Here is a 27,099-nt window from a genome sequence, read left to right on the forward strand (position 1 = left end):
GATTCTTCTTAGAGGAAGAATAATGCATGAAAATAAAACCACACAAATTAAGTAGAATAAAAAAGGAAAAGAACATGTATTTGGTGTTTAGAGTAATAATAACACCTGGCTTTTATACAGCACTTTTCATCAGTAGATCTCAAAGTGTTCTACAAAGGACATCAGTTTCCTTATCCCCAATGCACAGTTAGGGAAACTGAGGCACAGAGAGACTGTGACTGGGCCAATGTTACCCAGAAGAGCAACAGAACTGAGAACAGAAACCAGGTCTCATGAACTTCACTCCAGAGATTGATTAACTATGTCATACTGCCTCCCTCTTGGTAACTGGTTTATATGAAATATATGTTTTATCGTGTGTGTGTGTGTGTGAGAAAGAGAGAGAGAGAGTCCAATTATAAGGAGAAGAATTAAAATCTACTCTCTTTTTTCCTCCATCTGTAGTATATTTTTGTTTTTGTTTATTTGCGATGAACTGGGCAGGTGATTTGGAAACACAAGGGGGCTTTGCTTCTTGAGAAAGTTCCTAACACTTTGTGACTCATCTTCATTCTTAAACTGCTTGAGCTAGTGTGGGAAAAGTAGAATGTGAAGCCCAGGAGTCAGGTATAAAGTAACTACTTCAAGGTTTCTGAGGAATATAATGAATTTTGTGTTACTTAAGCTACATTAGTGACTCAGGAGCATTTACAGATTTATATAATGTATTAACAAAACTACCATAAGTACTGGGATCAATGGAGCCAAAGTTAGGGAATTATCCCCATCAGTGAAATACACCCAGGGGCAGGTTCCATGTTTACTGAACTATGGACAGTTTAATAAAAAAAACCCATCATAATGACACCACCACCATTTCAGGTCTAACCATTTAGAAAGGCAGCAGAAAACATCTGAGGACTTCCAAGAGGGCATAAACTGACACTCTATTCATAACCTTATTTTTTTTTAATTTTCTGTATTGCATAATCAAACTCTCTCTTCATAGTATTGCTTTAGGTGTCACGGGGGAGAGCTAATATGCTTTTTGAGATACAGGGTTTGTATTTTATTTCATTTTTCTTCATAACCATTCCTGTATAACTCCTAACCAGCAACTGAATAATTGCAAGATTTTATCCTCCTCTCTGTGGGCAGCCATCCATAATGGTGTCTTTTCTAGCTATTGCTACATTGCTTGGCAATATCACACTTTCATTTCCCCTCCATCTCAACATGCACCCCCAAGATATTGTCATCAAAGTATTTTCCTATTTTAAAAAAATGAAACAGAAATTTAAAAATCTTTATATGAAGACAAGTCTCATTCCTTTCAGAATTTATTGATTTCGACTTCTGAGTCAACAAACATATGACAAGTGTTTTTGTCCCTTTTCTTCTGTTTTATGTGTTTTAATTTATCATCAGTTTCGATTTTGCTTATTTTATTGTTTTTGGTTTTTCACACGTTTACGTTCCCTTCTCTCCTGTGTTTTGAATTTTACTTCTCTAAAGTAACTAGATCTCATTTTTCCTTTCTCAGAGGCTTTAAAGGAATAGGGACTCTGATGGGGTGGATTGCTAGTGGTTTCTCCTTGCCTGTGTTGTTCCTGGGACTGAGGAATGGGTAATACGAAATGTTATTAGTAAACTCTGCAGGGACAGTTGTGATGAGGAACATCATCTCTGCATCATAAAATGAAATTCTTCCCTTTTCCTGATCCAGAAATACACCAATCACTTCATATGGCATATCCTTCTTTTCAATCTTATCACTTTTTATGCTTAAAAAAAAATCTCCCTGGGATCTCTTCAAAGACCAATATCCCTCCTCAGGGAGTTTCTCTGCCTTCTCTCTTTTCACTCTGTCCCTCACTGACTGACTAAGCACCCCCAGCTCCCAGTCTAATTTCTTCCTCACCTCCACCTCCCAGTACTGCCTCCCTGCCATAAACCCCTCCTTCCCCACCACGAGCAGAACCCCGGAGGCTGCATCCAGCTCAGGAGATGCAGGTTCTTGCCAGACTCTTTTCTGATCCTCAGACAGTTTGAGTTCTGGATGTTTGCAATCTGGATCCAGAGTGATGGGAACTGGGGAGAGAAACCGGAATGATCTCCTGGTTAGTAAGGAGTGAATCAGGCACACTCAGTGTAAACAGAAGAGACAGGGAAAAAAGCAGAGGAGAAATGAATTTTAAAATGACAAATTCATACAAACATAAGCATAACGGGTACTGTATGACAGTAATTTACACACTTTGCAGGCAAAGTCCAGCCCTGGGGCAGCGAGAGGGCATGGGGAGCTCTTCCTGTTCTTGCACTCCAGTCCTGGAATAAGGCAGGAGGGGAGCTGGCTACAGTCCCTGCTGTTGTGTCTTTGCTCCAAGGGAGCGACATCTGCTGGCTTTGGGCCAGGAGGAAGCAATTTCTGGAGGTGAGATACAAGTTGCTCCTTTGTGAATAGCAGTAAGGAGCAATAAGGAGCATATTGCAAACACATCGCTCTGATCCATCCTGCCCTGCAGTGGCTGGATGGCTGCTGGATGTACCATTCAGATACTCCCATACTTTTAGTGAAGAGAAGCAAGATACTTCCTATGTCTTGCTATGGAAAAATCATTATGAAAAGTACTAGGGGTCTGATACTGAAATGTGCTGAGCACTGTAGCCCAGTAAAGTGCATCAGAACATGAGTAGCTCAATTGTCTGCAAGTGCTTCCTTGGATCAGGTCAGAGTGCTCAGTACCTTGCAGGACCAAATCCTATGTGCTGTATAACATGTGTGCACATACACACAAACACCTAAAGGCAAGAATCATACAATGCTCTGCACTTCGTAAGGCCAACACAACTGACCGGAAAGATATGAAATTCTAGTGTTATGTTAAAAACCACAAGTGTTTTAAAAACTGGACTCAAAGGGTGAATTAATCCTGGAGTAAGCTCTATTCTGGAATTATTTTATTTATCTTTAAATAAGAGGCTTATTTCAGGCTTGATCTTCCAAACACATGGTTCATCCCAGACTCCCAGCATGAAAGGGAGCATCAAGCAGCACAGTCACTAAGATGGTGCAGTCGTGTCCCCTGCTCTGCCTGGAGAGCTCTGGGAATGCTCACAGAAGACACACTCTTCTGCTGCCAGCTTAAACGCCATATGGCTAATACTGAACTTGGTCTTCTTCCCAAAACCTTCACTCTCCTGCTTTTCTCCACTGCTGGTGACAGCTCTGTCTTAACCCTGGGGCACAGACTCACAACCTTTGTGTTATCTTCACCTTGTCTCCCTGCTGACAAACTTTGTCTGTTTTTTCTTCACAACATCTCAACAATCCACCTCTCCCTGCCTATCCCTATGACTAAAATGCTTCTCCAGTTCTTGGTCATCTCATGAATCCACATTTCCCACAACCTCCTCCTCTCTCACTCCCCCAGCTTGCACCTCATGTCCCAACTTTCATTTAAACCAGAAGAGGTTAATTCAGGCTCCTCACCTGCTCTGTGTCTCACTGCCTCACCTGTCAGTCTCCTTCTTTAATCTCTCCATTGTCTTCCTCTGACCCTGCACATCAGGATCATGATTTTCATTCACATCTTCAAGGCTCTGCACAGGGAACCTGCCTCTCCATCTTCATCTTTCACTATTCCCTCTTCCACTTCACCAGATTCTCACCCCAACTTTCCCTGTTTATTCTTCTCCCCCTCAGCTTTATGCCTTTTCCCATGCTTCCTCTTATTCCTGGTGACCCCTCTTCTCTTAGTATGCAAGGCACGCATCCTCTCTACACTGTCATTTCTCCTTAGGTAAAACACCACTAATATTAACCCACAACAGCAAAATGCTGTTGCAGAAACACACATACACACAAAATCATATTATAAGACATAAATACCATTTAGGTTTTATCCATAATATGCAGTGTGTGAATATTTTTCTCTGTTTATTAGGCACCAATAATGGGGCTTGTAGTAGAAAGAGAGAACCTGAGACAAAAGGCCTTGAATAAAAGGCCTGGTATGAGGCCTAAGGCCTGAAGTAAAGTCAGGCCCTGTGTGGTAAGCGTCTGTCCCAGATCTGGACCTGTGCGTACAAAATCTGGGTGCTTACTGTGAACCTCCCAAGCGGTTATACCCCGTTGATCTGAATCGCTTCCCACCAGCCGAGTTTTCCAGTGGGTTCGCCCCCCTTTGGGTCCCCCAAACCTTCCCTTGGGACCCCTCCCAGACCCAGAGGGCCCCTGGGGTCTCCCTCTATTTAATCCCCAGGGCTCCCTCCCCTTCTGGGTTTAGCCGGTGGCCCGATGGCTTCCTTTCCCCTTCTGAATTACAACCCAAAAGGCAATCTATTCCCCGAGGCTACGCCATTCCAACTTTTATTCAGCTCACACAAGAGATTCAACCCACTTTCCCCGTAGCCTTTTTCCGCCCTGGGACAATAGGAAGTAAACACAGACTTGGCTTTCCCCTCCCCCCCCCTTCTAGCCCTCGCTACTCACTAGGAAACTGAACTCCCCAACCAGTTTTAAAAAGAATAGAAGAAACTTTATATAAAAGAAAAAATACAGAACATAATCTGCCATTAAAGAAAACTCCAATACAGGATATGGCTATATGGAAAATAGGAATAAACAGGTTTGATTACATAGATAGAGCCAATATTAAACCAGTCCAGCGCCAAATTCAACACCATGAGCACATTCAAATCAAGCCCAATACTGTCCTTTTACTTACACCTTTTTAGTAGCATTATTTGGAAAGAAGTGGAAAGTAGAAGAAAGCTTGTACTACGCCGAGGAAACAAAAAGCCCCCGAGTTTCCAGTTCCCTCCCAGACTCTTAAAAAAAAATCCAGGTCTCTGATTGGTCCTCTGGTCAGGTGTTTAGTTCCCCCTTTGTTCACCCTTTACAGGTAAAAGAAAATTAACCCTTACCTATCTACTTATGACACCCTGCTGCTATAAATGAAAGTTAGCAAAAGTCAGGTTATGAGCAAAAGCCACACCCTGTTACAAAGTAGATGCCTGCTTGAAAGTTCACTATCCAATACATGAACTTGGCAAGAACAAGGCTGGCATTGCAAAAATACAAACACCCTAGACACAAAGTATTCATGTAAACACACTCCAGATGGGTAGTATCAGAACACCCCAGTACAAGTTACAGTGTAAATACACTCCCCAAAGATAGTACCGGGACACACTGACCCCTCCTAAGGATAAGGTCAGGATGACAGTGTGATGGATAGAGATGTTTTGAGCGAACCAATAGGTAAAGGGTGGTAAGTAATCATGTCAGAGGGGCAATACGTAATGTGTTTGTATCAGTGTATAAAAGGGGGGTCACAGAGGGGGTGTCTGTCCAGACTAGGGGGGAGCGGAGAGTCCTGCCACTCACTGATCCTAGTTCATTGTAACGGGCATGCATGTCTTAATATCCCCATAGAGTCTGCCAGGTGCTATTACCATACTTCATTGACAATCAACCTGGCCAAGAGTCTTCACTACTGACCAAGTCTGTGGTCCTTTTGAGCAATTCAATTGAGGTCTGCTGTGTCAGCAATCTGCGCAGAGACGACATAGGACACAGGGAGAACACAGACATAGCCCACACAGAAAGAACACACACATAGCCAACAACTGACAACAGGGCTATTCATGTTTAGAGTCATGCTGGAGTTTAGACACTGTGCTGGACTGAGGCCTTCAACTGTAAACTGTTCTTGACAGGGACCAGACCTTTTATATGCTTCTACAGCACTGAGCTCATCGTTAATGCTTAACATAATTACTGCTGTTGGGAAACAGGTCAGTACAATACAATTTAAGGTACCGATGGACTCAGATGTTTATATCATCTGTAAATATATCTAGTCAACGCCCAAGGAATGATTTTTAATTCAAATATTAATTTGTCAAAGAAAATCTCATAATTTACCGATAACAGGTTTACTGTATGCACAGGAACTTACCTGCATAGCTCTGAGCTCTTCTGAATTCTACAGAGGGAAAAAGCAATTACTGCTGTGACAATTTATGGCACAGTGAAATACAATGGAGTTTAAAATATCTTCTGTCTGCCTATCCATGTGATTATAGCACACTCATCTCCATGCTGTTTTAATCTAGTTAATATGCGAGCAATAATTATAATTTTCATTTAAAGAATAAGCGGATGATTGAAAACCAATCAACTTACCTAGCTCTCCTGAGAGTCGATCTGAAATGAAAGGAAACTTCAGTCACTGACTGAAACTAGTTCTTTTCTGATACTGTTTTTAAAATTCTGAGAACTCTGTACAAACAATGCTTAGACAATGGGGCTCAGTCAGGCAATTTTTTGTGTGCTAGTAGTTCTTTAACCATGCTAAGAGTCCCAATACAGTTAATGAGATGACTCACCTAAGAAAGAACTGAGCTTTTAGGTTTAGAGCTTCTTTACTGGAAGAGTGGCAATAGCATGGCGACTGAAGCTGAGATTTATGAGAGCTGGGCACCTATTTTCCTTAAGCTCCCTTGAAAATCCTAGGCATAAATGTTATTGACAATGATATGGTACAATCTCTGTGCCATGACTATCAAAGACACAAAGCAGAGAGCAATGTTGGTTCATTCCATTATATAAAATACTTCCCCAACATCTTTATATTCAATTATATTCAGTTGTATTACCCAACATCTTTATATTCAATTAACTCAGCTATTCAAAGTGCCTCTTGCCAAAAGAGACTACCGGGGTCTGTTTTTGTAGTTGTAGCCTCATAAATCTTACATAAATTATTGTACCTGTATCATACAATCAAGCACCAGAAATAAATCTTTTTAGTTCTTATCTTAAACATCATAATTTACCAGTGTTATTGGCTATCATAATTTTCATGTAATAGTGATGTACAGTGTAGAATATGTTAGCTCATATGATTGTTGTCTCCCTAATAGCAGTGTTGCAAAAACTAAACGAGCCAAATTCATCCCTGTTGCAGTTCCAATGACTGCTGTGGTTTTAAAACAAAGATAATTTCTTAAAAAAACCCAAAACCTCACAAGCATTAATATCGATAATCTCAGCACTGTGGTTAGTGCACATCCTATCATTACATACATGAATCTGTGTAAGTATAAAGATGTTATTACCCTTTGCATCTAGGCTATAATCCTCAGGTAGACAGGGCCACAACATTTTAATGATTTTGCAAGTGTGTATCACCAGCGCCTTCTGCTGGATGGAATCAGAACTGTTCAACCACATTTCACAAGCCCTATACATCTAACAGTTATTGAAGATGTTTGTTTAGTTGAAGCAATAGGTGCCTGTGTTATAGAAATAGGAGAGATCTGGGTTCCATCTGTGCTGTTGTCATGGACGTCTAAGTGGCCATGATGTGTAGAATAGTAACCTCTATAGTCTTACTTAGATTGTAATCCCCTTGAGGCATGAGATGTCTTTTTGTTCTGTGTTTGTACAGCACCTAGACCAATGGGGTCCTGCTCCATGACTGGGGTTCATAGGCACTACCATAAAACACCTACTAAATAATGTACAGCACCAAACACTATGGGTTCTTGGGTTATGCCTGAGGATACTAAATGCTACTGTAAACCACCTAACAAATAATACACACCATCTAGCAAGTGCCATGACTGGGATTCTACGAAGTGGATATTCACCCACAAAAGCTCATGCTCCAATACATCTGTTAGTCTATAAGGTGCCACGGGGCACTTTGCTGCTTTTATAGATCCAGACTAACATGGCTTCTCCTCTGATAGCTGCTACTGTAATTCATCAAATACATATTGTACGGCTCCTACCACAGTGGAGTTTGGCTAGGTGCTTTGTTACAATGTATTAAGCAAGATAGACTCATGATCAAAGGCGAATGTTTCTCAGTCCCAAAAGAGTGGGGATAATGGGCCACTTGTTTTGCAAAAAAGAAAAAAGAAGGGGTCACACCATGAAATTAACAGGCAGGTTCAATACAACAAGAGGAAGTACTGTTTTCACCCAACACCCAGTCAACCTGGTATGTTGTAATGGCCAATTTAATAAACGGGTTCAAAAAAGGACTAGATATATTTATGGAGGACAGGTTTATCAACGGGTATTAGCCAAGATGTTTGGGGATGCAACCTCTTGCTGGAGGTGACCCTAAATCTCTGATAGCCAGAAGACAGATGGGGAAGCTTAGGATCGGTCTCCTCAGAATTGGCTGCTCTGTACACTTCCCCTGAAGCTCTGGTACTGGCCACTGTAGGAGACAGGATAGCTGGCTAGATGGACCTTTGCTATGACCGAGTATGGCAGATCTTATGTTCCTGAAGTAGAAGCAGAGTCTCACAGGCTGGTATTTGACCACATTTACTGGGCTTCACCTTCAAGATGCCCTAGACAGACTCACCAGAACATTCTCCTCTTATTCTAAGATAAGTAACAAAATAGACAAGTTTTCTTACCAATATTTTCTTGTATGTCTTGAATTGCTGCAAAATAGTCATTAAAATTAGTGCAATGAACAGCAGAGAGAGAGAGAATAAGAACTGAGAGAGTGAGCAAAGAGATAGTGATCCATGGAAAATGTTGTGAAAACTATTCATAGAGAATTTTGCTATTACCCATCCATAGCAGGGATCCTGGTAAATTCTCACTCAATATTTAATAGCTATCTGTTTTTATGACGTAGCCTGCGTGGCATTTATTTCAAACAATAGAGTGCAAAACACTTGAAAAGCCTTTGAGTGATCTTTGTCATTATTTTTATTATTTGTAGGGTGCCAACACCATGCTACATGCTTTAAGACATTTAAGTCAACGAGGCCACTGCCACTAAGAGAATGTAATGTACACTGACAATTTCCTGTAGAGATGAAGGATGCTATGCAATAAGAGTGACTGACAAAGATGTTTAGCAGCTTCCTCTTAGTTAGTTCCACAATTAATCTTTAAATGTATGTATGTTTGTTTAACATTTCTTTTATCTCATTATATGATGGAGCAGATCAGGTTCTTTTTTTTTGTTTATTTCAGAACTATGAAGAAATTATAAAGGGGAACATCGGAAAAAAATGTTTGTGAAAATTGTTTCCATTTTTTCAAGCAGCTCTACTTTGTGGAGCTCAGGTTTACAGGCATTAAAAGTGAAATGTGTTTTAATAAGAGACTTGCAGTTATAGTGTGGAGGGACTTTGTATTATCATTGATCTGTGAGGTTTAAAGTACAGGGAACGCATGGGAAGAAATCATGGATGAAAAATGGAATGAAAGTTGCAGTTGCAGGTGAAGCAAATAAGGTGCTGGAGGAGAGAACAGAAATTATTTTGGAGAAATCAGACAGGAGATGAATTTTAGGACAACAATCTCATCTTTGTTGTAGATTGCAAGAGAAAGCCAGTGAAAGAATATTAAGAGAAGGGTGGACTTAGATCAGGGGAGAAATTAGGTGACTAGTCAAGCAGAATTTGAGTCAATGGAAAGTGGGAGGGGATGTGGTGAGGGTCTAGCAGGTTGTACAGGTGGACGTTGTGGTGGTCAAGCTGAAAGCTGGAGAAGACTTTTGGTGATGGAAATTGAGTAGAATGAGCCAATATCATTGTGGAAGAACACAAAATAGTCAAATCCTCCCCACTCCATCAACCTATGGGAAAACGGAGAGACAGGAGAAGGAAATGATGACTGTCATGGTAGAATTCCCCACTCTGAACCTTAGCGTCCAAGAGATGGGGTACCAGCATGAATTTCTCTAAGCTTGATTACCAGCTTAGAACCTGTAGCGCTGCCACCAACCAGGAATTCCAGTGCCTGGTACATTCTGATCCCCCAAAAGAAGAGAGATTCCTGACACACCGAGAGACAATTAGCCTGTCTCTCCCTTTTTCCCTCCTTTCTCCCACCATCCCAACCCCCCCCCAATCTCCCTGGTGATCAGAATACAAAAAACAATCAGGTTCTTGAAACCAAGAAACTTTTAATTAAAGAGAGAAAAGTAAATTATCTTTGCAAATTTAAGATGATTACGGTACAAGAGTTTTTTAGCTATAGGCACTGGGAATACCTCACCGCCTAAGTATTCAAGTACAAATTACAAATCTTTCAGCAAACAATACAAATTTGACTCCTTCAGCCAATGCACAATTAAATTCCTTCCAGCCAAATGCCAAAATTAAACTCCTTCCAGCCAAATGCACATTGCAAATAAAGAAAACAAACATAAGCCTAACTTGCTTTGTCTATTAGTACTCACTATTTTGAACTTATTAGAGCCTGTATCAGGGAGATTGGAGAGAAACCTGTTGCACCTCTGTCACTCTGAGCCCCAGAAGTGAACAACAACCAAAACTAAAGTACACACAGACAACTTCCCTCCCTCAAGATTGAAGTATCCTGTCTTCTGATTGTTCTCTGGTCAGGTGACAGCCAGGCTTACTGAACTTGTTAACTCTTTATAGTCAAAGAGATATAAAGTACTTCTGTGCTATTAACTTTTCTTATCTGTTTATGACAGTGACAAAGCTGCATTCCAAGGGCGATAGAGAAGGGAGGAAAAGAACAGAGATTTTGAGGAAAATAAATTCATTTTGCAGTTGCTAGTGGCAAGACAGCCTGGGAGTGGTATCTGAAAGGCAGTGTGAGATGTGTGACTGAATGGAGGGAAGAGATAAGAGGTGAAGAAGATGATCTATGAGTCTTTGTTTTAGAAGAACTAGTATAAGCTGTGTGCTCAAATGATGTCCCACGGGGAGAGAGTGCATAGGAGAGTGTCAAAGGCATAAAAGCCACCAGTGGAGATCTCTATCCAGTCCCTAGTATGGGAGCAATGATTATGGTGTCAGTAAGTAGGCAGCTATGTATGATCACCTTTTCTAGCATTCAGCCCCATTTATTAATAATCTCTGACAGTGATTGAAAATAAAATACATATAATAGTCATTCAAATAATATGCTGCTGTTCATTTTTATAAAGCAGCTTATTTTCATTTATGGCAAAGCTCTGTCTGTCTACACTGAGTATTTTAATAAAATGAGACTTACCTATTGCATCTGTCCTTTTGTTTGTCTCTAAAAGAGTAAATGAATGAAAAACAAGAACAAATGCATGTTACTGGGGTAGTGATCAGCTTTAATTGAGAGAGTTCATGGATTTCAAGGGTAGAGGGGCCGTTGTGATAACCTAGCCTGACCTCTTTTATAACATAGGCCAGAAAACTGCCCCCAAATAATTCCTGGGGTCCTGGGTGAAAAGTTGTGAGGTGGGCTGTTACACTTTATTCCATGTTATTCCATTGTTAAACCAGATTCAAGTATTTGCAAAATGGATATGAAAACAATTTCTAAAATAATAAATAACCCATAAAATTTTAAAAACATCTAAATGTCTCTACACACATCCAAGAAAGAGCATTTCACTTGGAAATGAGCTGAATTCAGTTATTCATATTTAATATTGAAAATCTAAACTCATATAAGAACTTGACTGGGCCTGTTAACCAGACAAAGATATTTGGGGATGGCGGCCTTTCTTCTATACGTGCACATGAACACACATAAGAGAAATGACGAACCATAAGAGCATTTGCATTCTCACCTAGTGTGGAGAGCAGATGTCCTTTTTCTGAAAGAAATGATATTTAAATATCGTTGTAAGATAGAAAGCAAATGTTGTTTCATATATTTTATGGCATGTATGAAATATCCATTACACTTTACACCTATATCTATAATTTATTTTAAAATACAATCATTCATACTGTATGGATTAAATTCTGCTATCAGTTACACTGGAGCAAATCGAGTGTAAACTCACGATTTAATCCATGAACATATCACAATGTTTTTTACTTTATTTGAATAGTATATAGTTCACTACATTTTTAAGTATAACTGAAAATGGGCCTTGTTTGTTAAAAAGTCAAAGTTTAAAATGTTCATGCAAAAACCAAAAGTTTTTGTTTTAGAAATGTGCAGTGTTTGAATGAATATTGTAGGTTTTCCATATAACATAAACACTTTCTGGAAGAAAAAATAGTGACCCCCCTCCCTCAAATTTTTGAGCAGGCCAAACTTTAGACCTTGTTGAAAAATGCAGTATTCCCGTGATTTTGATATATTGCTCACATACAGCCTTAGACATTAGAATATATTTGATTGATAGAGGAGTACTGCCTTGGACAAACAGTTTACCTCATCCAACATAATATATTAATGTAATCTGCCTATGTATATCCAGTTTATTGCACTGAATGTAGCATGTATGATTACCTGCCCTGTGGGCGGGTGGCGTATGTGTGTAGTTGGTGCAAGGAGCTCCTGGCCCTCAGAGACCACGTACGGACGTTGGAGGCCAGGGTGGCAGAACTAGAGGAGCTAAGAGAGGCAGAGAGGTATGTTGGTGAGGCTTTCCGGGTCACTGTAGAATTGTCCCGCCTCCGGTCAGACAACCCCTGCGCTGTTGAGGAGGAAGAAAGGCCCAGGGAAGCAGAGCAGTCAATGGGAGCAGAGGGAAACTTTCCCATATTTGGGACCCTCCTTCCAGATGATGCTGGGGTTGCTTCTCGCACTGAGGTTACCTCTCTGGGGGAGGGAACTCCAGTTGCTAGGAAAAGGCAGGTGTTAGTAATGGGAGATTTGATCATTAGAAACGTAGATAGCTGGGTTTGGGATGACAGGAAACCGTATGGTGACCTCTTGCCTCCTGGTGCGACGGCTGCGGATCTCTCGAGCATCTGACAGACTAGTGAGTGCTGGGGAGGAGCCAGTGGTCGTGGTACACTGTAGGTATCGCAAATGACATAGGGGAAGCGGTAGGAGAGACGTCCTGGCAAGCAATATGTAGGCTCCTAGGAAGAAGACCGAAATTCCAGGACCTCTATGTGGCATCTCAGAAAGCCCCAGTTCCACGCAGGGCATAGGCAGGCGCAGCTTAGAGTCTCAATGTGGTGGATGAGACGATGGTGTAAAGAGGAGGGTGTTAAATTCATTAGGAACTGGGGAACTTTGTGGATGGGGCAGTCCTAATACAGAGAAATGGGCTCCACCTAAACTAAGGTGGACCAGAACTGCTGGCATAAACATTAAAAAGGTTGTAGAGCATTTTTAACACTTAGGGATGGAAAAGCCGACTACTGCAGAGGAGCATGTGGATCGGATACAGACTTCTCTAGGGGAGAGTCTGATGACAGAGGATCTCCAGGTTATAGTCAGGAGCAGAGGACAGAAGAGGATAATGTAAGGGCCGGATCAGATGATAAACAGTCACATAAAAAAGAATCTGGCACCATCAGAAAAGGGCAGCAAATAAACAGGGACAGTTTTAAAGTGCTTGTACACAAATGTTAGAAGTCAAATAATAAGATGGGTAACTAGAGTGCCTTGTGATAAAGTAGAATATTGATATATAGGCATCACAGAACCTGGTGGACTGAGAGCAATCAATGGACACAATCATTCCGTGGTACAAAATATATCGAAAGAACAGAACGGTGTTTGCAGTGGGAGGAGTGGCACTATATGTGAAGAAAATGTAGATTCAAATGAAGTAAAATCTTAAGCGAATCCACGTTCCATAGAAATCTCTATGGGATAGAAATGTCATGTTCTAATAAAAATATAACATTAGGATCTATATCAACCACCTGATTAGGACAGTAATAGTGATTTATGAAACTGCTAAGAGAAATAGAGAAGCTATCAAATTTAAGAACCCAATAATAGTGGGGATTTCAATTATCCCCATATTGACTGGGAACATATCACTTCAGGACGAAATGCAGATAAAATTTCTTGATACTTTAAATGATTGCTTCATGGAGCAGCTGGTACGGAACCCACAAAGGAGAAGGCAACCTACGACTTAATCCTGAGTGGATGCAGGACTTGTCCAAGAGGTAACTATAGCAGGACCACTTGGAAATAGTGACCATAACACAATACCATTCAACATCCCTGTGGTGGGAGAAGAACATCTCAACAGCCCAAAACAGTGGCATTTAATTTCAAAAGGGGAACTATACAAAAATGAGGAATTAGTTAAACAAAAGTTAAAAGGTACAGTGTACTAAAGTGAAATCCTTGCAAGCTGCATGGCGCTCTTTTTAAAAACACCATAGCAGAGAGGCCCAATTCAATATTTACCCCAAATTAAGAAACACAATAAAGAACTAAAAAAGAGCACCCGTGGCTTAACAACCATGTAAACAAGAAGTAGTGAGAGATAAAGAGACTTAATTTAAAAAACGTGGAAGTCAAATCTAGTCAGGCGAATAGGAAGGAGCATAAACACTGCCAACTTAAGTGCAGAGTGTAAATAGAAAAGCCAAAGAAACTAAATGATTCTTTTGCTTCAGTCATTCAGGCTGAGGATTTTAGCGAGATTCCCAAACCTGAGCTGGATTTTGTAGGTGACAAATTGAGGAACTGTCACAGATTGAAGTGTCACTAAGGATGATTGTAATTAATTGATAAACTCAACATTAACAAGTCACGCGGACCAGAGCATTCACCCAAGAGTTATGAAAGAACTCAAATGTGAAGTTGCGGAACTATTAACTAAGTTTGTGACCTGTCCTTTAAATTGGCTCAGTACCCAATGACTGGAAGTTAGCTAATATAACATCAATATTTAAAAGGGCTCTAGAGGTGATCCCGGCAATTACAGACACGATAGTCTAATGTTTTGGTACCGGGCAAATTAGTCGAAACAGTAGTTAAAAAAAAATAAATTGTCAGCACATAGAAAAATAAACTGTGAGGCAATAGTCAACATGGTTTCTGTAGAGGAAAATTGTGTCTTACTAATCTATTAGAGTTCTTTGAAGGATCAACAACATGTGGACAGGCATCAGTGGACATAGTGTACTCATTAGTTTACGAATTTCATTTTTCAATTTTCCAGAAAGCCTTTCGACACGTCCTCACCAAAGGCTCTTACGTAAGTTAAGCTGTCATGGGATAATAGGAAGTCTTTCATGGACTGAGAACGGTTAAAAGACGGGACAAAGGGTAGGAATTAATGGTAAATCTCAGAATGGAGAGGGGTAACTAGTGGTGTTCCCAAGGGCCAATCTTTACAATTTATTCATAATGATCTGGAGAAAGGTACACAGTGAGGTGGCAAAGCTTTTCAGATGATACTAACTAACTCAAGATAGTAAGACCAGCCAGATTGTGAAGAACTTCAAAAAGATCTCACAAAACTAAGTGATTGGGCAACAAATGCAAATGAAATTTAATGTTGATAAATGTAAAGTAATCGCACCATTGGAAAAAATAACCCAACTGTAGATACAATATGATGGGGCTAATTAGCTACAACTAATCAGGAAAAACATCTTGGAGTCATCGTGACAGTTCTCTGAAGATGTCCACGGAGCGTGCTGAGCGTCAAAAAAAAGCAAACAGGCCGTTAGGAATCATTAAAAAGGGGAGAGAGAAATAAGACTGAGAATATATTATTCGCCTTATACAAATCCACAGTATGCCCACACTCGAATACTGTGTACAGATGTGGTCTCCTCACCTCAAAAAAGATATTCTAGCACTAGAAAAGGTTCAGAAAAGGGCACCTAAAATGATTAGGGGTTTGGAGAGGGTCCAATATGAGGAAAGATTAAGAGGGCTAGCGACTCTTCACAGCTTGGAAAAGAGGAGACTAAGGGGGGATATGATACAGGTATATAAAATCATGAGTCTGTAAGAAAGTGGATAAGGAAAAGTATTTACTTATGCCCATAAACAAAGACTACGGGGTCACAATGAAATTAATAGGAGCAGGTTTAACAAACAAATAAAAGGAAGTTCTTCTTCATGCAGCACACAGTCAACTTGTGGAATTCTTTACCTGAGAAGGCTGTGAAGGCTAGGACTATAACAGCGTTTAAAAGAGAACTGGATAAATTCATGGTGGGTTAAGTCCATAAATGGCTATTAGCCAGGATGGGTAAAGAATGGTGTCCCTAGCCTCTGTTTGTCAGAGGATGGAAATGGATGGCAGGAGAGAGATCACTTGATCATTGCCTGTTAGGTTCACTCCCTCTGGGACACTTGGGATTGGCCACTGTTGGTAGATGGACTGGGCTAGATGGACCTTTGGTCTGACCCGGTACGGCGGTTCTTATGTTAATGAAACTATATAGCTAACCAGTATCAAACAGATCCCCATCATTCATGAATCAAAATCTATTAATGCTTTTTTAAAGTAAATTACATAATAAAATTTCATGCTCAGATTGTACTTATGTATGAAGATTTTCTGGTGTTATACGATAGTCTAAAGATTAGTCTTGTTTAATCTATCATATACAGTTAGTTATTCAGTCATTACATAAATTGTACTTAGTTTAAATTATACTTTGAGTGATTTACTCTTGGTTCCTTTCTTATTTTTTGTAGTGGATTATAACTATAAGCTATAATTTTATCAGCAGGAGACATTCTCCCACTGACATAGTGCTGTCCACACTGGCACTTAGGTCAGTGTAACTTAAGTTATTTAGGTATACTTAGGAGTTTATTCAAACCTCTGAGTGACACAACTTGTTGATTTAGTTGGGGTTGGTCCTGCTTTGAGCAGGGGGTTGGACAGGATGACCTCCTGAGTTCTCTTCCAACCCTAATCTTCTTTGATTCAATGATTCTGTGATAACTTACCAACCTAAACTGTAGTGTGTACATAGCCTAAATCTCATGTAAGCCTTATTTTGAGGGCATAAGTAAGTCTTTAGTGGTGAATAATCCTGGTGTAATCCCTTAGTAACAGATAGATTCAGTCCTCATAGAATATCAGGATTAGAAGGGACCTCAGGAGGTCATCTAGTCCAACCCCCTGCTCAAGGCAGGACCAATCCCCAGAGAGATTTTTACCCCTAGTTCCCTAAATAGCCTCCTCAAGGACTGAACTCAAAATCCTGGGTTTAGCAGGCCAATGCTCAAGCCACTGAGCTATCCCTCCCTGCTAAAAAATGATAATAAAAAAGTCATTGAGTCCAGCCCCTTGCCTTCACTAACAGGACCAAGTACTGATTTTTGCCCCAGATCCCTAAGTGCCCCCCTCAAGGATTGAACTCAGTAAGCTAATGCTCAAACCACTGAACTATCAGCATAACTTTTTTGAGTAACTCCATGATTCCTTTACCTAGGTAAGGACTGCTACCTCTGTGGTTAATGTCTTGGAAAATTTGAACATGCTATGTAATACTGTCTCCATGAATCTGACTCATGGAAATACTCCTAATACCTTATATCACATCAAAAATATATTTACCTTCTTCCATTGTTTTCTTCTCAGTTACTGCAAATACATGGAATCACATTGAAATGTGAATTACTCTTATAAGTTTCCCAAAGCCTTATTTCAACCACAAAACAGCTTTAAAATACAGGACCAGATTCTCTCCACTTAGGAAAAACCTGCTTTAGGAGACAGGAACAGATTGTTTCACATGAAGATCATCTCCTCATTCACGATATTGGAAGATAGTTTCTTCCAGTTCACTGATTATGCAGAGAACCTGAAGACATAAAGCAATGGATGGCCCATCAGCTGTGAAAATGTCAGGATGCTTACAGAGGCCCCTTGCCTCAGCACATGCCCCCAACCTGCATCCTCTGACTTTACAGGACAGCTTCTGAGTGAGCCAGACAAAAGATCACATACCAACTGGTACAATGATTGGGGTGGGAAAAGAGAGACATGAGAGTGAAGTTCTGGGAGAGCTGAAAAATAAAGAAAGGAATCCAAAACAATTAAGTGTCGGTGAAGTGAAATAAATGGGACCAATCATGAGACCTACAATCTGCTGAAGAAGACTAAAGTGAAACTTTAATTGAGGAAGAATTTTTTTTTACCAGAGAAATATTATGGGATGCTGACATTTCTAGGATACCTCATGAATGCCCACGAGGGAAATGAGTGATCAGAGGAGCTAGATGCTCACCCAGCTTTTCAAATAAGTCCAGGTCTTGCCCTAGTCCTGAATAAATCTTGTGGACCAAGAGCAAATCCACTGTGGCCAAACATAATTCCCAGGCAGACAACCCGCAGGAGGCAATCACTTCTGTTTCCAGTGCCTATGTTATAAAAGGCCTTGAATTTTATACTTTACCCAGTCTATATTGGAGGATATAAGTGATTTCTTCATGTACATGAGCAACCCTTTTCTACAACTGTTAATGATTCTGGAACAATGTCTACATAAGAATGAATGGCAGAAGGCTAGCCTGAATGTGATCTATTTTAATAACAAGATCTGTTTATAACAGAAGGAAACAGACTTCCCTAATGAGCTACTAATGGCAATAGTCGCTGTTGCTTGATTCCTGAATATAAACCCCAACTTCTATGAAATCATTGGATGCATATTGCAAACGTTAAAAGCACACAGCTGTTGACCACAATTAGAACAAACCCACCCACCTCCTGTAATTTATAAACAGCTTCTCAGATCAGAACAGCAACTGCTACATTAAACTTTTGCTCTAAAATCAGAAAAATGTACAGGGAGCTAAAAGGGACCTTGAGAAGTCATCCAGTCCCACCCTCTGTGCTGAAGCAAGACCAAGTAAACCTAGTCAAATCTGTTCTAAAAACTCTCCAGCGATGGGGATTCCACAGACTCCCCGGGACTGTGTCAAAATCAAGATATAAAATATGTTCATATTAATTTGCATTCACCTGCCTAGTCACTTACCTGCTCGAGATGTTGTGTCATTATTCTCTGAAAAAAATTAAAATGCTTTTTGAAAATGAGACACTTTTCATAGCATCCTACAATAGCTTTGATTGAAACAGTCATTGTCATGAACCATCTGTAATCCTGATCCATCCATCGGTGTCTATTCTGGCCTTGAATATATTTATATGTGAGGAATCTGAAAACTGTCTTTCAGAACAAGGGACTTATCAGATAAGGAATTAAATGTACAGACCCTTATCTTTAATTTTCTGAATCTGCCCCTAGAAAACTCATTTCAGGTTTTGTTTGGTTTTAGTATAGTTAAAGAATTCCATATAACCTGTTAAATATTTTCACATATTTATTGAAAAAAACATACAAAGAAATACTTACTTTTCAGTTTATACCCTACAGCAGCAATAAGGGCCATGCTAAGAAATAAAATGACCAGGAAAGCAGCCATCCAAGGGGAGGTGGTTGGGAAGAAAACATCTGAAAAATATGTGACAATGTCAGTTACATTTCAATAATTCTTAAAAAACATCATGAAAATTATAAGGCCAACCAAATGGAGTCTATCTGAGAACCTGGTGAACTCAGATTTCACTTGAATTTAAAGACTGCACTTTCTTTCTGGCAGAAAAGAGTCTAGATGAATTTAGATCAAAAGATTCTGCAAATCTTCAAGGAAGGATATCATGGAGAACAGAGCTGTAGGCTCCTCCAAAGTGTTCTGGAAAACGTCACACCTTCAGCCACACCCAGTTCACCTTACTTATGCAGATAGAAACATCTCAGACATTGGCATGTCTCACATGAGTAAGGTTCACAGGATTTACCTCAAATACCCTTTCAGCACTAGTATTCATACAGAAATTGTATGCATATTTTATAACAGGTTTTAATGTGCACATATTTAAATTATAACTTGCTCTCCATCAGTCCATGAAATGGTGAAAGTCATACCTACGCTACCTCCTGGGCAAAGGCCCTGCTGCTTACTGGGGAAAATGCAAGATGCATCTCTTTGCCATTGCATTCCCACCAGAAATAGTATAAAATAAAAAGAAAGGCAGAAAGATCCTCTACTGAGAAAGGGAGGCAGAGAAGCTAAACGTAGTATCCTTGGTATAGTTGCTCAGGTTAATGATATAAACCATTTCTCTATGCACTAAAATTAATTAACCCTGTCAACAGCCATGTGAAGTAGGTGGGATAAATATAATTAACTCCCTTTTGAGGTGGAGAAAGTGAGAAAAGTTAAGCAACATCTATGAGGCCATAAAACAAGTCAGTGGCAAGACTTGAACTCAGTACAGAATCCCTGTACTCAACAGATATAAACAGGACAACTCACCTGGGTGAGCACTTCAGATTATGAGTAAGGGCTGTGGAATCTGTCCAATAACCATTAAATAATAATGAAAACTTAAACTCAACATTATTGTTGAAAAATTAAGCACATAAGAATCAGGAGAGGCCAAAATAAAAGTCATACCCACCATCTTAACTTTACTCTCTTTTTCAATGATGCAATGAATGAAAGAGTTTTCTGTATCTTTTAGTAATATTGAAAATGCCTTGCAACTTTGTTACATATTCACATGCAATGAAAGCTATTAGAACACTGGATTGTTGTGTAGAAAGAAAACACTTGATGTACTTGTGCAAATTATGATTTTTAAACTTTTTGACTCAGTCTAATCAAAATGGGTTTTTGCTGGAAACTGACAGGCAAGTATTTACATGAAGATAACTCCTAGCTCTTATATAGAGCATTTCAACAGTAGATCTCAAAACATTTTACAAAGGAGGTCAGTATTATTATCCACAGTTTTGGGCAAATTGAGGCACAGAGGGGGAAAGTGGTTTCATCAGGTCAGCAGCATATTTAGGAATAACACTCAGGACTCCTAAATTCTAACCCAGTGCTCCATCTGCTAGACCAGACAAACTCTGGGCATCTATTTCTTACAACAAAGGGAGAGAGAAAAATGGGACCCATCTCATTAACCAAGCAGCCTCTTTATTGAGCCTTACAGTCAATGATCCCAAAGTGCACTCACCTGAAATTAGGACTCTGGACTCGCTTGCTGTCTTTAGTATGTTGTTGATTATTTTGCAGGAGACTTCATTGTCTGAGCCTGGGTCTATGTTAATGGCACTTTCAATATTGTAGATTCCAGCAGCTGTCTTTGTGTTGATGGTGGTCGGCTTTTCTAGTCGGTTTTGTCCTTTACTGTCTAACCAGAGCACCTGGGGCTCAGGGAACCATCCCTCCGACCTGCAAGTGAGGCCAATCCCCTGGTCTGCATAGTTCTCCATGAAAATGGAAGACTCACCACCTTTAGCTACAAAGAAAGAACAAAAGTTGTTATTACCTTCTCCTCCCCAAACAGCGCAGAGTTTGGAGGATTTCCCACTGCCTTGTACTCATGCTGCCTGAGAATTCTGACAGAATTTTTCACCCCTTCATATGAAATTACAGGGCAAGAACTCTTCCCATGTTAAGTTAAAATAGTGACGTATCTGAAGAAACCTATACATTGGAGCTGTTTCTCTTTGCCTATAGCAGTTCAGAATCTCTCAAAGACCTGAAAGCCTCTGTGGACACACTTCTATTTATCCAGATATATTGGTGTGCAGATGTGGTGAAAACTCAGTTCAAATTGTAAGCTGTCACTTTAAATTTCAGGGATTTTTTCCGGGTCCCATGTGCTGCGCTCTGCAGAGAACTGTGAATCTGGGTTTAGCAACAGTCAGTCTGCAAAGAGGAAGCCTAGAGTAATGTGGGGTGAGTTGGGACATGCTGGTATGAGGAGCAGCCTGCTTTGTCTCTCTCTGTTTTTTGGTTATTGTGTGTTAGGGTTTTGGATTCTAAGAAATTAGGTAATGTTACATTGCAATCTCCCAGAAAGAGCATTTTATGGCTTTTGTCTAACTTCTGTGTTTGTATGCCGTGAACACAATATCTGGGAGCTAAGTGGACTGCACCATGGTATGATCTAGATGTGTCCGGAGGAATGGAGACCTTGCCCCAGCAGAGCAGGGAGACTCCCTCTACCACCATCTAAGGACTGAGGGTAACCCTACCCAAGGGGGAAGAGGGTAAGAAACCCGCAGAGTTGAGAGGGCTGGGGCTCAGAGTGAGGAGCAAACCCAGACCCCTTCCTCACTTCCCTCCTTTACCATTTTCCCGGGCCACTAGCGGGGTCCTTGGTGCCCCAAGAGCAGGGGGCAAGGGATGGCATCCTAGCCCCCACCAAGAAAAGCACAGGACTCACCATACCAACATCAGCCATTTTGCCACATTATATACTGTATTGCCTTAGAGTGAAGAGAGAGAGCGAGCCATTTCACTCACCTGTCACATCCAGTTCAACCACCACCTCATCATACCAGGTCTCCAAAGTTACACTGCAGGTGTATTTCCCTTTGTCAGAGACAATGACATCCTTCAGGTTTAGAGACACATTTCCTGCTTGAAATTCAGTTTGGAAGAACTGTGTTCTTCCCTGGTATCTCTCATCCTGTCTCTCCTTTTTATTTGGTCCATCATAGGTGCTCACATCTATTTTTTCTGAGTGTCTAGAAAGTATCCACTGGACAGTAATTGTCTCAGGGTTATTCTGAGTTGTCAGCTGGCAAGGCAGGACAACCCCTTCTCCAATGATAGCAATGACAGGATTTTGAGGAGGGATGATTTTAAACTGACCTGTGTGTAGACAGAAACAGAGGTTGTATCCATTGCCGATGCTCTCACTTGTTGATTCTATAGCAAACTATTGGCAAATAGTTTGGGGTCAACTGAAACAGCAATTTTCATTGAATAAACTATTTGGCTGAAATATTTCACCCTGCTCTAGCTGCACTTTTACACAGGAAAAAATGGAACTGATAATGAATACCCAAAGCACCAAAATCTCCTACATGGGAAGAGCCACCAGGTGGGATGGTAATTGCACAACCATGCATGGGCACACTTATGCACATACATAGGTTCATAGAATCCAAGGCCAGAAAGGACCATTGTGATCATCCAGCTTGACCTGTATCACACAGGCCAAAGAAGTTTCCTAAAATAATTCCTACAGCAGATCTTTTAAAAAAACCTCCAATCTTAATTTAGAAGATAACAGTGATACAGAATTCACTACGGCCCTTGGAAAATTGATCAGTTACTCTCACCATTAAACATTTATATCTGAACAGTCTGAAATATGATCACACATTTGGTATTTTAGTCACAGATGTGATATTCTGCCATCCTTTCTCATACTGACTAACCATGTGACTTGTAGCACTGACTTCAAGTGGTGCTCTCACTGGAAATACCTAACATCAGTAATGTCTCACTTTGCATATCGAAAACTGTGCCCACTGGATTCTATCTTAATATGTTTTGCATGGCTCTTCCATAAAGGGGGCTTCAATGATGTGGACCCATATGATCTGCTACGGGACATTCAGATTTTGATAATGAATTTCAGTGATTATGCAAGAAACCTGAAGAACAGCCCTGGAAATTGATATGTGAACCTGCCGAGTAAATTATCGTAGGCCAACGAACAAAATAATTCCCACATTAACTCTATAGTGAGAGACTGAGTATGACTTAAGCGGTGCTTGAAAAAAATGAATTGCTCTCCCAAAGGGAATACATTTGTCTGTATGGATAAGCTGAATTAGAATAATACATAATGTGATTGTTTGGCTTGCATTTGAGTCAGGTCATATGAGGTTGAACAAGACAGAGGGGACTGGTTATATGAGAATGTACATGGAAAATAAAAAATTTAGACAGTTTTTTTTTAATGAAACCTTATACCTCGCACAGTAAAGGATGACATATGAATACATCATTTTTGTACTCTATGGTTTTCCATTGGCCCTGCTAATGATTAATTGTTTCATTGCATATGTTTAACACAGAACCCTATTTACCTGTAATCAAATGTATCATCTGAAGAAAAGTCAGTATGTGAACAGCTGTCACCCAGTGAAATACAGACCCCATTGCTGTGCAGGCTTTCAAGACATCAATAGGACAGTGATGAAACATCCAAGGGAAATTTTTAGTCTTCCAGGCTCTTCAATTGCAGAACAAAAAATGACAGCAGTGAGGGTAGAAATAGCTCAACACAGTAGGAAAAATAAAAAGAAACTTTTAGACAAAGGACCTGATCCCACTATTAATTTGAGCAGGATTGGAACCAATGTTCCAATGTACACTGAGCTATGTTGAAGAAATATACACGTTACAGACCCTACTTAGTCTTTCAAAGGTGTGCAGAACTTTTATTATCTTTACTGATAATTTTCCCACAGGAAGGAAGGACCCTTGGGAAATGCGCAGGGTTTATAAAAGGGGTTATAAAAGGGATTTTGTCAGATACATTTTTTTTTAATTAAAAATCTGTATGTAAGTTCTTAGCACTAAAAGATGTTTGTGGGACAACTGCCATCTTGACTGACACTGGGGACTGAAGTGGAGATTTACGGAACTGAAATCATAAACTGTTACTGCTTGAGGTAGCTAGATGGGTACTTAACTTGAGAAAAGTAACATCTCTATACCACCTATGAAGTGATCAGTAACCCACACATACATACACAGAGTGGATTACAATTCCTCATAGAAGGCCTGACCCAAAGTTCATTGAAGTCACTGCCTTTTTTTAATAGGGTTTTGGATCAGGCTCTAAAAGATGTATTGCTAATTATCTATCTGTTAATAGGTCCCTTGAGAGAAATCTGGAGCCCCACTCCCTCCTATTTCACTGACTTTATGCAGTCATAAACAGATAGTTAAGAGTTAATGTCTCTTTTACCTGTAAAGGGTTAACAAGCTCAGTGAACCTGTCTGACACCTGACCAGAGGACCAATCGGGGGACAAGATACTTTCAAATCTTGGTGGAAGGAAGTCTTTGTTTGTGCTTTTTGGGTTGTTTTTTGTTCTCTCTTGGGATTAAGAGGAGCCAGACGTGCAACCAGTTTCTCCAATCTTTCTAAAACAGTCTCTCATGTTCTAAATAGTAAGTACTAGATTGAAGATGAATTAGTCTTTATATTTGTTTTCTTGATTTGCAAATGTGTATTTTGCTGGAAGGATATTTTACCTCTGTTTGCTGTAACTTATACCTAGGCTAGGAGGGAGGGAGTCCCTCTGGTCTACATAAAGCTGAGACCCTGTAAACATTTTCCATCTTGATTTTACAGAGATAATTTTTTACTTTTTTTTCTTTAATTAAAAGCTTTCTTTTTTAAGAATCTGATTGATTTTTTCCTTGTGTAAGACAAGGGGATTGAGTCCAAACTCACCAGGGATAGGTGGCGGGAAAGGAGGAGGGAGGGGAAGGTGAATTCCTCTCTGTTTTAAGATTCAAGGAGTTTGAATCACAGTGATCTCTCAGAGTATCCCAGGGAGGGGACAGTTTGGGAGGGGGAAGGAGGGAGAATGGTTTATTCCTCTTTGTTTTAAGACCCAAGGGATTTGGGTCTTGGGTTCGCCAGGGAAGGTTTTGGGGGACAGAAAGTGTACGAAACACTATATTTTGGTTGGTGACAGCGTTATCAGATCTAAGCTAGAAATTAAGCTTAGAGGGGTACATGGAGGTCCCCACTTTCTGGATGCTAAAGTTCAAAGTGGGAATCAGACCTTGACATATGCAGATGTTACAGATGTTACAGATCATTAATGATCTGGAGGATGGCAAGGATTGCACCCTCAGCAAGCTTGCTGATAACACTAAACTGAGAGGAGTGGTAGATACACTGGAGGATAGGGATAGGATACAGAGGTACCTATACAAATTAGAGGATTGGATCAAAAGAAATCTGATGAGGTTCAATAAGGATAAGTGCAGAGTCCTGCACTTAGGATAGAAGAATCCCATGCATTGCTACAGACTAGGGACCGAGTGGCTAGGCAGCAGTTCTGCAGAAAAGGACCTCGGGGTTACAGTGGATGAGAAGCTGGATATGAGTCAACAGTGTGCTCTTGTTGCCAAGAAGGCTAAAGCCATTTTGGGCTGTATAAGTAAGAGCATTGCCAGCAAATCGAGGGATGTGATCACTCCCTTCTATTAGGCATTGGTGAGGCTTCATCTGGAGTACTGTGTCCAGTTTTGGGCCTCACACTACAAGAAGGATGTGGAAAAAATGGAAAGAGTCCGGTGGAGGGCAACACAAATGATTAGGGGGCTGGAGCACATGATTTATGAGGAGAGGCTGAGGGAATTGGGATTATTTAGTCTGCAGAAGAGAAGAATGGGGGGGGATTTGATAGCTGCTTTCAGCTACCTGAAAGGGGGTTCCAAATAGGATGGATCTTGATTGTTCTCAGTGGTAGCAGATGACATAACGAGGAGCAATGGTCTCAAGTTGCAATGGGAGGGGTTTAGGTTGGATATTAGGAAAACTTTTTTCACTAGGAGGGTGGTGAATGTGGAATCTGCTTCCTTAGAGGTTTTTAAGGTCAGGCTTGACAAAATCCTGACTGGGATGATTTAGTTGGGGATTGGTCCTGCTTTGAGCAGGGAGTTGGATTAGATGACCTCCTGAGGTCCCTTCCAACCCTGATATTTTATGATTCTATGATTCTCTGGTTTTGGGCCCCCCATTGTGCTCAGGGCCCTAGTACAATTGTTCGTCATTTCCTCCCCTCTGATCAACCCTACGTGCTAATAATATATCCCTATTATTAAGTCATATAGGAAAGATTGTTCTGTGTAGAATTTGAATAACAACTCATCCCTCCATCCCCTCCCATCCCTCCTATATCTAATTATAAATTCCACATAATTCTTTTGACATTTTTAAACTCAGTCCTGCCCAGCTCAGGTTGGAATGGGACTGGATTCTCCTTGGAATCCAGCAATGCTCTTGGATAGACACAAGGGCATCCAGCAAAGCACGCCAGGCACTCAGTCCTCTGTAAGGGTGAGTTCTAGCATTCTCCCAACAAAGGAAAATGAAAGATCAGAGCTCAAATGGAGTCCAGATCTCCTGCAGAACAAAATGGAACTACACATCATCTCCCATTATTGTACTTCTAAATCATATCAATGCACCTTTCTGTCGATCAGTCTATACACTCTCTATGCACACAGAAGTTAAGATCAGAGTGTGCTTTTCACTAGGTCTGGAAGGAAATAAAGAGAAACAGATTTAAAAGGGGGGAAGGGACTAGATAGGCCTGATTCTCTGTTCATATAATCCATATAGTTACTCCAGATTTACACCTGTGTGAAAGCAGAATCAGATCTGTTTTTAAAGAGGGTCAAATGTTTCTGTCTTAACTTTCAAAATATTTTATTCCCTTTTTTCAAAAGAAATCAGAAACTATCATTTTCTCCATTTGACACATAAACCAGAAAGTGGATTACTCACACACAGACAAAAGGCTAAAAAATAAAGGCTCATTAATTTTCAATGGCATTTGGGTGCCTAGCACCCATAGA

The 27,099-nt window shown here is 40.3% G+C and overlaps 3 protein-coding genes across 3 annotated transcripts in view; 1 reads left to right on the plus strand and 2 right to left on the minus strand.

Annotated features, from left to right (window-relative positions):
• Positions 1-27,099, plus strand: part of LOC116818948 (uncharacterized) — a 791,372-nt gene that overhangs the window by 185,604 nt on the left and 578,669 nt on the right.
• LOC116818951 (uncharacterized) overlaps positions 1-27,099 on the minus strand; it is a 923,585-nt gene that overhangs the window by 120,182 nt on the left and 776,304 nt on the right.
• Positions 1,421-23,715, minus strand: LOC116831088 (butyrophilin subfamily 3 member A1-like). The gene is made up of 12 exons (XM_032790851.2): positions 23,581-23,715; positions 22,001-22,351; positions 20,703-20,987; positions 19,030-19,128; positions 18,652-18,678; positions 17,226-17,252; positions 11,553-11,579; positions 11,000-11,026; positions 8,428-8,454; positions 6,173-6,193; positions 5,946-5,972; positions 1,421-2,070 (listed from the first exon to the last, which is right to left on the minus strand). Exons 1-12 carry the CDS (start codon positions 23,696-23,698, stop codon positions 1,505-1,507), a joined length of 1,602 nt encoding a protein of 533 aa, XP_032646742.1. The 5' UTR covers positions 23,699-23,715; the 3' UTR covers positions 1,421-1,504.

The sequence above is a fragment of the Chelonoidis abingdonii genome, chromosome 11 (assembly GCF_003597395.2).
Source record: "Chelonoidis abingdonii isolate Lonesome George chromosome 11, CheloAbing_2.0, whole genome shotgun sequence".
NCBI classification, from domain to species: domain Eukaryota; kingdom Metazoa; phylum Chordata; order Testudines; family Testudinidae; genus Chelonoidis; species Chelonoidis abingdonii.